The 13806-nt window shown below is 48.6% G+C and overlaps 1 protein-coding gene across 5 annotated transcripts in view; it reads right to left on the reverse strand.

Annotated features, from left to right (window-relative positions):
* RC3H2 (ring finger and CCCH-type domains 2) overlaps positions 1–13806 on the reverse strand; it is a 50114-nt gene that overhangs the window by 9829 nt on the left and 26479 nt on the right. For all 5 annotated transcript variants that reach the window (XM_075905606.2, XM_089772909.1, XM_075905605.2 and 2 more), the window contains 4 exons: positions 12625–12839; positions 6457–6884; positions 3682–3852; positions 1936–2091 (listed from right to left, as the gene is read on the reverse strand). In XM_075905606.2, the coding sequence (XP_075761721.2) occupies positions 1936–2091; positions 3682–3852; positions 6457–6884; positions 12625–12839 (970 nt within the window). The remainder of the gene's footprint in view (positions 1–1935; positions 2092–3681; positions 3853–6456; positions 6885–12624; positions 12840–13806) is intronic.

A 13806-nucleotide genomic window follows, 5' to 3' on the forward strand; every position in this document is an offset into this window, starting at 1 on the left:
CCTATTGGGATTCAGTGGCCAACTGGCACCAGACAGTGATTCACAGGGTACACCTGTGTGGTTTTTTAAAGTGTTTCTGTTTCCTCTCAGAAAAAAAGGTCTCGCTGCTATAAACCCCCATTTCCACAGTATGCCCCCCCAACATCCTTCCTCATACTGGAGGAAGTCGGAGTAGAACTGCAGAGAATGAGACATGACTTTTGTAGAGAAGCAGCTGTTTGATCATACTAGAGCAGGATGCAAACCCCCAAATGCAAATGAGACCTCCCTTATCCAGGAAGGTTCTCTCATTTTGGATATGTATTAAGTACGTTTTATTCTCCAGTTCATTCAAACCTCAGTTAATTTCGTGTACCCAATTTCAAGCCAATAAAACAATTGCGCTGCATTTTCATTTTGTTGTTTTTTCCCCCCCCACTACAGGATATGTATATTCCAAAAGCCTTCTAGCAGAGCGAGATCTGTGTTTAAGGATAATTACACAAATGATATAAAATGTTAGTTTTATGTAAGTGACCTGCGTAGGCCCTACAGCCATAATGAAAGTTCATGCAGACTACTCTGTTCTGTGGTGTGTAATGCAGGTTTTATCTTTTCCATGTCCTCTCTGTACTGCTAGCATTGCTGAAGGCACTCACTTCAAACTAAAGATTAACCAAAGCAATGACAATGATAGAACAGAAAATCTGGTCAGATTCCCAAATGAAAAAAAATTGCTCAAGGTCAAACAGTTCTGAATATCTCACTTAAAGCTAGCTGGAACTAGGGATGTTAAATATCGGTTAATTGAATAGTCGATTCACCTCATGGATTCTTATTGATTACTTGACTATTCTATAGTCCCCGGGGGTGGAGCCAGCAGCCAGTGTGCTTCCCACTCCCGGAGAGTCCCCTGCCACTATATCAGAGGCAGCAGCGCAGGGTGCCAGGCGGGAGCTGATCCGCGAGGGGAGCCAGTTTGAAAACCAACTCCCCTCGTGGACTGGCTGCCTGTCACCCCTTGCTGCTACCTCTGCAGGGTGGCAGCTGGCTCTGTCTTGGGGTGGGTCTGAGCTCCCAGACCCAGCATGAGCTCAAACTGAGCCGGGCTGCCTGCCTGCCTAGCTCCTAATACACTTTAAATGCAGAGCCACAGCAGGGGTTGGTCCTGGACCCAGTGCAAGCCAGGACTGAGCCGGGCTGCTGGCCAGCCTGCTAAAAAATTTACTGGCGGGAAGGGGGAGGGAAGAATGTGTGTAGTCTGTAGTATTAACCAATAAGGTTTTGCTAATCAGTTAATCAACTACACCATTACATGCCTAGCTGGAACCTGATAAATCCAGTGAAGACATCAGCCCCAATTGACACATTGGCCCATGTTAGTCTGTCAAGGCCACTACACAAGAGTACCCTGACACTATTGCACCACTGTAGACAGCTCTTAAATGGGAGGCACTATTCACTACAGGAGGAATAAACAGCTGAAGGTGCCTGCAAAACTGTGCAACCTGACCAGAAGTGGAAATCCTTATTATACAGCCTCATGGTTGTCCATCCATTCATCCCTTCAGTCTAACTTGTATGTCTGAGGAATAGGAGTCCTGAATTATAAATGACTGATTATTGACTGAGGATGATAAAAGCAAACAGTTACATTTACATTGAGTGGGTATTAAGTAGCTTGTCTGAAGTCTAAGCATGTTATAAACAAGACTGCGATTTTTTAAATTGCTAGCGGATAGCCTGTTTTCACAGCTGGGCAAAGGTTTGTTCCAAATGGTTTAAAAATGAGCTGAACTAGCTTAACTTTAATACTTTGGATTCTAGTGTCTTATAATCAATAATAATGTTCATTTACAAAAAGCCTGGCAATCTATTTCAGTTTGGTAATCAAACAGAAACATTGCAGCACTCGGCATCTCCCGAGGGAGTAGGCAGAGCGCAGACCAGCCATACCATTAACACAGCATTTGAATTGGCAATGACGTCCTTGGGCTCCGAGTCGATGGCATTTATGCAGGAACCAATAGTTCCACAGGACCAGGGCGAGTAGTGCGAAAGATGGTCTTCCTCAAATTTAGTACCGCTCAAGTCACTAACGCTCTCCGAGAACTAACAAAACAAAACAAAAAAGGACACAAATCCCCCCCCCCAAGGGATTTAGCATTAATGTGTAATACAGAAAAATGGTTCAGTGTGCACTATTAAATCAAGTCTTACGCATGCAGGGAATTTCAGCCATCTGTGGCCAGGCACTGGCCTCTTGGCACCAGCTTTCAGCATAAACCGCATTTTCTACCTGTGAAGCTTTCCAAGCAGGGGTAAACTTCACCTGTACAAATAGTTGCTTTGCCTGCTGACACTTTGGATTGGCACTAGGGATGTAAAATCCTGTTTAACTGGCTAACAGGTTAAACACTGTTACTGATTAAAGGGGGGCAAGCCGGGAGGGGAAGGGGACTCGAGACACTACCTGCCACTGGGCTAGAATGCTCCCCACCCCCTGCTGCACGCTGCAGCCAAGTCCCAGTTGGAGCAGCTCCTGCCTGCCTGGTGCCTGAGCCCACTGTGGATAGAGGCTGCTTCAGCTGGGATGCTGTAGGCAGGTGCTACACCACAGCAGCCCCTATCTACGGTGGGCCCCTCTCTTTTCTGGTGCTGGAGCAGCCCCCTGCCTGAGGCAGGTGGGGAGCTGCTCCAGCCCCATCAATTAACTGTAACCGTTTAGCCTCCACCTCCCTAATTGGCACAGATGGATACGCTTCAGTGGCTGCATGAGGCAAATCACCAAAGCAGTGAAAGGTTAAGAGGAGAAAGCCATGCATTTCATTGTTCCTTTAGTAAAGTTATATCAAGCCAATCTTGGTAAAAAACTCAGAAAGGGTAAGGCCTTAACTTGGACTTGATGGGAGGTCTGTGACCATGTATAACCCCTAACATAACTATTTGCAATAGTTTAGAATAAATGCCAACAAAGCAGCTTTTTAGCAAACTGTATTTTGAATCTTTTCATTCTTAGGGGTATAGAAAGAGAGACACTGCCAGATTAATTTCTCCTCCCAGACACACTGCCAGCTCTCATGCCTTGCTTCTGAAGTCTCCATTTTGCTACTGTCATCCAACACAGCTAAATGTTTGACCAGGGCTTGTCACTTTTCATTCCAATATATGCATTCCTTGGGACTACAGGGATGTATGCATCTTGATTAAACCTGCTGATCCTATTATGGTGCCATTAAAAACAAGAAACTAAAATGGGAGGGTTCTTCTTAATGGAAAACGTACCCACAGTGCTCAACACAGAAATCTGAAGGTTGGTAAGTCATCGTAGTTAATTACAATTGATATCTGTGATATGCTGTAGAGAGGATTTCTCTCTCTAACTGCATAGGAGGTCTCTGTAAAACTCCACACCCGTTTCCTTACTGGGGTATGAGAGTCTTAACAGTAAACTAACACTGTATTATACAGTTAAGATGTCTTTACGTTAAATCAGTTCTTTGCTTAATTTTGGCCTTTTGTCAGAGACCAAGTGTAGCTGCAGCAGCTTTATAGCCAATATTTTATTAGGGAGATTATATCCTGCACTTGCAGGGGGAGGAACTTGATCAAACAGAATCGCAGAAGATGGAAAAAGAAAAGCTCTCCCAGTGAGTGCAGAAGCAGGAAGCTGAAGCACCCAGAAATTCTTTGGTTTCTCACCTCCGTGCTGAAGTCAACACTGAAGAGAGGGGAAGGTGGGGTTGGAGACTGGGTTGCCATGGGAAGGGTGGAGGACACAAGAGGTGTTTTTTGAGAGTGGTATTGTGCCCATTGCTCGGGCTTCCGTCTTAACTGATCATCATAACTGGTCTTCAAGTGACCACAAGGCTCCTAGAGTAAACCAAACGGAAAGGGCGTCAGTGTCTTAATACTCACAGCAGGATAGTGCAGATCATTCACAGGTGTCTCAGAGCTGCCAGCACAGAAAAATAAGCAAGGGACAGCCACAGCTACCTTACCAAATACCAGCCACTAGGAAGAGATTTATGTGAAGGATAGAAAACACTGAAGACAAGATATGGAATGTGAACGCCCTGTTTAGTTATGACTGGTAGGCCACTGTGTACATTTAGGAGCCATCTGCCCCTCAGCTCCTCTAGTGACCTCCCGCTGATGAGACTGGGAGAGTCACAGAGTGATCCAGGAGAGAATCTGGCCATTACATAGTAACTCAACTTTCAGATGGTTTTTATTCAGTACCTTATCACATTCAGCACCACTAAGTATGAAAACAGGCTCCCTGTAGCGCCATCACTAATTCACCCTTGGTTTTCCTATTCCATCCTCCTTTCTCTGCATCCCCTTTGTTCTTTCCTCTGTAATTTCTTCTCTGCAACATCTCCTAGTTCCTATCTCCCCTTGGGTTTATTGTCCATGTTATTTCACAGTGCATATGCTAAAATGCTCTGCAATGAAACAGTTAAAGTTGAAACTGAAGTGTTATCACTGGACTTTACAGCTGATACTCCAGTGCAGGTGGGGGGGGGCGGGGGGAGAGAGGAAGGGAGTCCTCACTATACGTCCAAGATACATTCCAAAAAACTTGGACTTATAGCGAAAACTTAAAGCGGAATTTTTTTTTCCCCACGGATGACTTCCATTTAAGCAAATTGGGGGGAATGTTTCACACGACTTATAGCGGGAAATCGGAGGACTTCTCTCGCATCAGTTCCTACAAATGTCAACAACTTTAGTGTGGAACGGATGAATACTGGGGCGACTTATAGCGGGGACCCCCTGTAAAGTTAATAGACCCCTGAGTTACTGCCAGAAGCCATCTGCAAACAAATGTTACTGTATTGTTTACATTCAGTTTACACTTGAAATGTTTTCTCTGCATCCACGAGGGCTAGAAAAATACTTAAAAAAAAGATTTCTGAACAATCTGACTATATCCTCTGGGCTATATAAATATGTTAGAAGGCCAGATTTGGCCATGCCTTTGACACCCCTAAGTCAGAATTCTTTGGACTGGAGTCCCATTTATAGCTGTCAATATAGGTCCTAGGTAGAGGGAGATGCATGTTGGATCCAAAGTGTCTCTCAATGAATATTATGAACCAAAGGAATGGAACTAGGCAACAGCTATGATGTGTTTAATTCAGTTGATGTGTGTTTATGAGCAAAAAAAGCAAAGAGGTCTAATATAGCCATAACTACGATGTATCGAATTAATTCAGTTGATGTGTGTTTGTGAGCAGAGGAGCAAAGGACAAAGCCCTACCCCAAAGGACAAAGATCTGCCTCTTAGGGCACGTCTAGACTTAGACATCATAGAGCTGGAAGAGACCTCAGGAGTCATCAAGTCCAGCCCCCTGCCCAAGGCAGGACCAATCCCAACTAAATCAACCCAGCCAGGGCTTTGTCAAGCCGAGATTTAAACACCTCTAGGGATGGAGACTCCACCCCCTCCCTAGGGAACCCATCCCAGTGCTTCCCCACCCTCCTAGTGAAATAGTTTTTCCTAATATTCAACCTAGACCTCCCCCACCATAACCTGCTTTCACTTTCGAAAGAAAGTGCAAATTTGTCGCAAATTTGCATATCTTCTTCCGATTGCTTTACACGGTCTAGAACCTCTTTAGAAAAAGTGATCGGAAGAAGACAAGCAAATTCGTGCCAAATTTGTATATCTTCTTTCAAAAGTGAAAGCAAATCTAGATGTGCCCTTATATATACAGTAGCCCAATGTCTGTGACTCTAACGCTGAAATGCTGGCTGTTCCCTCTGGGGGGCGCTGTTGCCGCCTGCTGTGGCACTCTGCTAACTTCTGCGCTGCTCAGCCAGGCGAAGGAGGGTGGGGCGGTGATATGCGGCGTGTCAGTGGCTCCGGGCCCTGCCCCTTGGCCGTGAACAGAACCTGGCCGGGGGGAGGGCGGGGGAATGAGGGGGAGGGGGAGGTGGAGAACAGCTGGGAGGCTGCAGGATCAGTGCTGGGATGAAGGGAAACAGTGCGGGGGGGCAGCTGGAGCTCATAGGCAGCTGCTCAGCTGGGCTGCCACGTGGGAGCAAGCGGCGCAAACAGCCGTTTGGGCGCCGCGCTCCCCATGTAGGAGGAGGAGAAGAGAAAGAGAGAGAGAGAGGCAGGAGGGGGAGAAGAGAGAAAGAGAAAGGCAGGAGACGGAGGAGAGCTGAGAGGGGGGGAGGCAGTAGGAAGGGGGGAAGAGAGAGAGAGAGAGAGAGAGAGATGGAGCGAGAGACCGGAGGCTCAGGAGAGAAGACTGAGCTAGAAAAGGAATAGGATGTGGAGGAAAACTTGAAAATCCCGTTTTATGACGGGCTAGTGGTTTAAGAAACAACTTGTTTGGGGGCTGCCGATTAACAAATATAATGTAAACACAAGGCTAGAAAAGAGCTCTGTGCGAATTAGGTCACGTGATTTATGACATGAACTTTAAGGTAAATCAAATCCTTCTCTTTTCCATTTTCACCTACCCTTGGTAAAGGCACAGTCCTCTGCTCATTTGGAGGTTGGCAAGCCATGGAGTAATACCCATCCAAGGAATTGTATCTCTCGCGCAATGATGTCTGATAGAGAGATGAGTGCATCACATCCATTGGAGGTAAAGAATTGCTCCTAATAATATCATCTCGTGGGTACATCTGGGGACGCCAGATGCGCCTGCTGTCATACACTGGAGCATACATTCCAGAAGGGACAGGAGGAACTGGTCCATACGGCTGCGGAGGAGGAGGTTGGTAAGGAGAATTCAGTCGATCTCGAGGGGGAAATGTACTGTAATGATCGGCATATGGCACGGAAGCAGGTGGGAGTGAGGATTCCGGAACATTACTGGACCTCACAAAGCGAGGAACACAGGGAGCCACGCCAGCTGGTACTGTTGGAGGTGGTGGGTAGTATCCTTGAAAATTGGAAAAAGGCATATTTAACAGGGTCTCAATAAAAGCCAGAATTTTAAAACGGCTCTAAAAGTTTAAGCAGTACTTGGCACTAGCTTCAGAGTAAAGTGTCTTGTTTCTACAGGCCCCATATGAATTCCATCACTTCTCTGTACACGTACACTGCATGGGAGAGAACAGGGTCTGCAGACACAGAACCAGAGCACTGTCCAGTGTGTTCACAGGACCTGACAGAGTGGCAGGGGAGTGGTGCATTCTCCCTCTTCCTGTCCATACCTGAACATGTCTACATGACATTAGAGAATAATAAATAACTCTAAAGAAAAAGGTCTGTCATCCCTATTTATGTATAACAACTCCTCACAATGTTGCCTGGTTAACGTGGTTTCGTTGCTTAACTATTACAAAACATGCTTGTTTAAAGTTGTGCAATGCTCCCTTAGAATGGCGTTTGGCTGCGTACTCTGTCCACTAATTGCAGGATTTCTGTCCTCGTGGGGGTTTGGAACGAGGTTGGGCTGGAAGCCCCCTCACATCAGCTCCCCTAAGTTCAGGGCCGACTTACCCATTAGGCACAGCAGGTACAGAGCCTAAGGCCCACAATGCTTTTAGGGGCCCATGAAAATGTTTTAATTTCTTTTAAAATCAGAAGAAAAAAATGAAACTTTTAGGGCCCACGAAAATCTATTAAATTTTGATTAAAACAGGAAAAAAAGTTGAAGTATTTAAAGTTATATCAAAAATAATTTTTAATATTTTTTGTTAATGGAGGAAGGGGCCCATGAAGGCAAAAGTGCCTAGGGCCCACGAAAGTCATAATGCGGCCCTGCCTAACTTCCCTGTAAGGTATGTAGCTGGGCAGCTGCAGCTCAGCTGTCCCTCCCAGGGCCGGCCCGAGCCCTTTTAGCGCCCTGGGCTTGGGCACACGGTGCTGCCCCCAGGCGCAGGGCGCATGCGTGGGCCCGCCCTTCCAGGGTGCACGGGCCCGCCCCCGGGGCACATAGTGCATGCGTGCGCCAGCCACGGCCGCTGGCGCGCAGCCTGGGACCCATCCCCGGGGCGCAAGGCACATGCGCTGCACAGCCCGGCCCGGCCAGCACTGCTGGCGCGCACGCCGGGCCGTGCAGGGCCCTGTAGCCGCGGGGGAAAGGGCACGACTGCACGGAGCCTTGGGGCCGGCGCGGCTCCTGATGGCAGCTGTCAGGGACGCCGCACGCCCCTGACAGCTGCCATCAGGCGCCCCGGGCAGCTGCCCGGCTCACCCATGCCTCCGTCCTGTCCTGGTCCCTCCCCTCCACTGCCCTGCTCTGGAGCCTCCTGCTTGTTGTGCGGGGAGCAGGGAAAAAAAAGGGGAAGGAGGGAGAGAGGTGCTTATGTCAGGATGCCCTCCCCCACTCTGTACAGTGTGTTTGTATTTGTAGGCATGGCAGCGTTCAAAAGTCCTTGTGTTATGTTTCAGTACGTACGTGTACTGAATGCCTGTTTCAGGACTATGCTGAAATTATCGCTGCTGATGACTCATTAAAGGTCTCTTTACATAAGAAATTATTATATATAAATTGTAATAGTTAAATAACAATAGTTATGTTGATTTCAGCTTAATCTACTACCGTGGTCACCAGCCCATCGATGTTGAGGCCTCGCGATTGACCAGCCGATCGCGAGGCATTCGGGCACCCCACTCCTCATTTTCCCCCCAACCCCGAGAAGCCCTACTACCTACCCCTAGTGTAGTGCCGGTTTCCCGTGGGGTGGACGGAAGTCCTGTCTGAAGCCTGCGTCACTTCTTGGGGTTCCGGAAGTGCACGGGCTGCTCCCCTCCCACAGCTCTGTTGCTTGCTCGGGGAGCGAGCATCGGCCCTGGAGGAGGAGTGCGGTGGCTTTCCTGCGCCGCTGGCGCTGGAGGGGTGAGTCGAGCGGGGGTCGACCCTGGAGTTTGGCAAAGGGCAGGCACCCGCGTGGGTTTGGCTCCAGGGCAGGCGCCCATGAGGGTTTGGCCTTGCCACGGGGGGGGGAGTTGGACCCCGAGGAGGCATGTGCTGGCTTCCCTCGGGGAGGGGGGGAGGGGGGGAGAGAATCCTGGGAGGAGGTAGATGCAGGGGACTCTCTGCTGCCACTGGCACCCCACCCCACCCCCATCCCCACTCCGCTGTCCCCAGCTACAGAACTCTGTCCCCACTGGCACCCTGTTCCCTCTCCCCTGCCCCCCGCTGCAGAACTCTGTCCCCACAAAATGTATAATTCTAAATGCTTCATTTTAGATGTAAATAGCATGAATAAAAAACAGACAATTTCATAACTATAAACACGTGATTTTAATTTTCTATATCACAATTTAAAAATAAACTGTTTATCAGAGTGTGTGAGTAAGGGCTGGGGATAGCAAGTGATGGACAGGAGGAGAATAGAGAGGGCGGGGCTTCAAGGAAGAGGCGGGGCGGTAGATCTTCGCCTGTTCTGAGATTTAAAAAGTGATCTTGGGTGTAAAAAGGTTGGAGACCCCTGCTGTGCTCCGTCTGCAGAGTGCCGAGTCTGGACCTCCTGGTCTATTTAAAGGGCAGTGCACTGAAAGGGGCAATGCATGTTTGTCTCTCACACACACGGAATGTTAAACCATTTACCTGAATAAACACATTTTAACTGCTGCAAAATTCAAAAGTTGCACATTTACACGGAGGGAGGGAGAAAGGAAAGCAGTTCAAGGAGCTGCTCCCCCCCCCCCCCCCCGCTGTCTCTAATACAGAGGCAGCAGCCCGGGGTGGGGGCCTGCCTGTAACCGTATACACATTTACACTTTCACATCCCTAACACACAAATAACCCCTTGGCACAGGGCAGACTTGTACTCACTGTCCCGAGGAGCGAGTGGTGCACACCAGCAGGAGAGTGTGGGTGCACCATCATGTTCAGTTTCTGCAGGGCAATGACTGCAGCCACCACCCTGCCTCGACTATTGTTTCCTCCCTCCTGCCTCAGCCCATGCTGCCTTCTTAGTGTGAGGCACCATTAACAGGCTAGCCCTCGAGCAGTGGTCTCCAACTTTTTTACACCCAAGATCTCTTTTTAAATGTCAGAACAAGCCAAGATCTACAGCCGCATCCTTTCCCTTCCTTGGAGCCCTGTCCTCTCTATTCTCCTCTTCTCCATCACTTGCTATGCCCAGCCCTTATAAACTCTACACTGCTGCTTTTTTTCCCTGATTCTTCTGTAGGAAAAGGTTTTTCCAACACTTGGCCTGTCTAGACTGGACCAAATGTCAGAAAAACCCCTTCTTTTGGAAGCCCCCTTATTCCTCATGGAACGAGGAATACAGGGGTTACCTAAAGACCATGTTTGCTCTTCCACTACAAAAAGCGGAAGAACAAACACATTCCTGGAAGAGTTTTTCCGGGATCTCTCTGGAATCCTGGAAAAACTCCCGCAGTCTAGCCCCGTACCCTCACTAGGCTGAGACAGGGTGTGTGGGCTCTGGGGTGGGAATGAGGGATTTGGGTGTGGGAGGGGGTGAGGTGTGCAAGCTCTGGGAGGAAATCTGGATGCAGGAGGAGGTAGAGAAGGGGATGCTGGCTCGGGGAGGGGGCTCCAGGATGGGGAGTGTTGGGGTACTAAGCAAGCCACAGGCTTGTGTATGTGAGAGTGCAGTAATTTGGGTTGATGTATGTGAGGGGATAAGGGCAGGGGGAGTCCAGTGTATGATAGACTCAGATCTAGGGTCGGGGGGGAGGGGTGTAGGAGTGTTGTTATGCTGCGGCCGGATGGGGGCTTGGCCCCAATTGGGCGTTTGTTGGCCAGGCTTCATTTTTAAATAAAATACTATGTGAAACACAAAAAGTTTCTGCATTGTTTTTATTTCTGAGAAGGGCAGGGAATCTGTTTTGAGTCAGGGGTCACTGACACACAGAAGTCGGTTGGGGCCACACAAGTGAGATGCAAAAAAAGAACTCTTCCCCAAACCCCCCAAGTCTCACTAATGTGGCCCCAACTGTGCTGGTGGAAGCAGGGGACATGGTACTGGGGAAAGGTGCTAGTGGGTGCTGGGGAAAGGGACAGGGTGCTGGGGTGGAGGCAGGGTGCCACTGGGGACAGGGTGCTGGGGGAGAGGCGACAGGATTCTGCAGCAGGGGACAGAGACCCCCCCCCCCGCCCCCACAGAGGAGGGAAGCCCCGGTATGCACCTCCTCTGGGACCAATTCCCCGCTTCTGCAGAGTTGGGAATCTCCAGCGTGCGCCTCCTCTGGGAACTTCCCTCCCTCCCCCCGCAAGTTCCCGGCATGCCACAGACCTGAGGGAGGGGAGCAGCCAGTGTACTTCCGGAACCGGCACACCCGACCTCCATTGTCACTGGAGGTAGGTAGTGAGGCTTCTTGGGGGTGGAGGAAAACGGAGGGTGAGAGGGGGCTCTGAATGCCTCACGATCGATTGGTTGAGCCCTCACAAATCGACCAGTTGATCGCGGTTGATGGGTTGGTGACCACGGCTCTAGAGGCTCAGACAAGTGCTAGGTTCGTGATGTAGTAGAAAGACATTCCCTGGGAAATTTTTCGCCATCCGACTCCACCACACCTCAACCAAGCTTCATAATCAACATTGCTGCATACAGTATGAAACTGTGTAAAATAAAACTTTACACTGGATGTGTATATTCTGACTTGTCTGCTGAAAAAAAATCTCCCTGAAACCTAGCCCCCATAAGAATTAAATTTGCTTAACATTGTTTTACTTAGAGTTTTTCAGGAACACAACTACAACTTTAAGCAAGAAGTTACTGTATCAACAGTTTGGGTCTAAGGAATTCTGAGGGTCTTTAAGCCATCAGTTGGCATGTGGTTTATTTTTTTCACACTGCAGAACACATCACTTTTCCTCCTGAACCCTACTCAGACAGCTGGGACCCACCTGAAGTTAGAACAAACGATACAGCAGTTTCCTTGGTTGCACTTAATAGAAACTGCTTTCTTCTACCTTACATAGTGCTTATTGCTTGTCTGCTTCCAAAAATACCAAGCACTGTACACAGAGGCAGAGTCACTAGGTACATAGTCATTTCTCAAGGGCATGCAGACATTTGTGCAGTCTATAAGAGGCACTTTGGGGCTGTCTGTGTACACAGATGGCTAGAAAAGATTTGGAAAAAGCTTGAGTTATTCAGGTCTGTAAATGTTAGCAGGAAATGCACAACTTGGACTAAGTTCCACCCATGAATGCACACAGCCTGAAGTCAGACCCATACATACGGAAGAGCAGAGACTAGCCCTCACTGTGGGCAAGCAGTAAATATCTGGCCACACGGAGGAATGGAGAAGGATGGTGTTTCCTGTACGACACCATAAAAAGAGACTGCGAAGCCAGCTCCATGAAGGATGCAAGCAGGTGGAGTCACACTTGTTTCACATACGGAAAGCAAATGGAACTTTTCTCCACAAGCCTTCAACATGCTTGTCCCCTCCAGGAAGCAGGCCGGGCTTACATGTTGCTGAGCTTCCTTTAAAGAATTCTGGAGCCCTTTCTGGTTACAGATGGAAATAATGCATAGCATAGCAATGGCCTTGCATTTTGCATCCCTCTCTTTACACAGTCCTACTATTCAGCATTAAACAGCCGGGTGCTATTGGGCACTGCTGAAACTAGGAGACCCAGCAAATAAACTTCACACATGCCTGGTGCCTTTGGGATTTGACATTTAGACAGCACAAATATTTAAACACGTTCAAGATGATCCTGGTACAGCAACCAAGTCACTCACCTGTCTGTGGGTACTGTGGGACTTCATAGGACAACTGGGTCCTGGGATCTTGAAAATACTGAACGTTATCAGAATGTGGAGGGTAGACAGGTACTCTGGTTACAAACGGGCTGGATTTTGGAGGCAGAGAATTCATCTCTGTTCCAATATTGGAACCGCCAGCTGAGGTAGCTGCTGCCTGGCTTACAGGAGTCTTGGGTGGAGAACAAATTTTACTGAAAAGAATTGCAAAGAAAAGAAATGCATTTGCATTTACTACTTATTACTGGCATTCACCTTTAGTTGTTTCTAACTCAAACTAGGGATGTTAAGGACTAGTCGACTATCCGATAAGCAAATGCTTATCGGACAGTCGATAGGATAGTTGACTAGTCGCTCCCCCCCCCCCCGTTGCCTCGATCAGATAGAGGCAGCAACGGGAGGAACAAGAGGAAGATACTTCAAAGTGGCAGCACCACATGGAGCCTGGGGTCAGCTGCTCCATGCGGAGCTGCCGATTTGAAATGCCACCACTGTCTTTCAAAGGGGCAGCGCGATGTAGAACCCAGATCAGCTGAGGACTCCCCAGCTGTCCCCAGGTTCCATGTGACACTGACGCTTTGAAACACTGCAGTGGCGTTTCAGAGGGGCAGCGCCCCCCTATCGACTAATCAAGCAGTTGATGCAAAAAGGCATCAACTAATCGATTAGTTAATTACACGATACTTAACATCCTTAACTGAAATACAAAACACTCCAGTAGGACATAGCCAAAACTGGCTGCTTAACTGGAATTTCTAAACACTTCAAATACTTTTTAAATCCAATACTGAAGTTATTATTAGAGCCCTGCAAATCCACAGATATCCACAGGCATCCATCTGCAGATGTCAACTAGGGATGGGAATGGGTAACCAGTTAACGAGTTACCTGGTAAGCATCACCTGGTTAACCAATAAGCATCACACTTAACAGGAGATGCTTACTGGTCGCAGTTATCTAGTGGGTGCTGGAGCAGCTCCCCACCTGTCACGAGGAGTGGGCTGCTCCAGCCCTGTGGAGCCCAGCAGGCAGGGGCTGGTCTGGCCGGACTGCAGCAGTCCCTGTCTGATGTGTGTGTGGGGGGGGGGAGGAGTGTGCCTTCAGCTCAGCCTACCTATCCCACTCTACGTTTAACCAGTTAACCAATGAAATAGGATTTTA

This window comes from Pelodiscus sinensis, chromosome 23 (assembly GCF_052426305.1).
Source record: "Pelodiscus sinensis isolate ZL-2025 chromosome 23, ASM5242630v1, whole genome shotgun sequence".
Classification (NCBI taxonomy): domain Eukaryota; kingdom Metazoa; phylum Chordata; order Testudines; family Trionychidae; genus Pelodiscus; species Pelodiscus sinensis.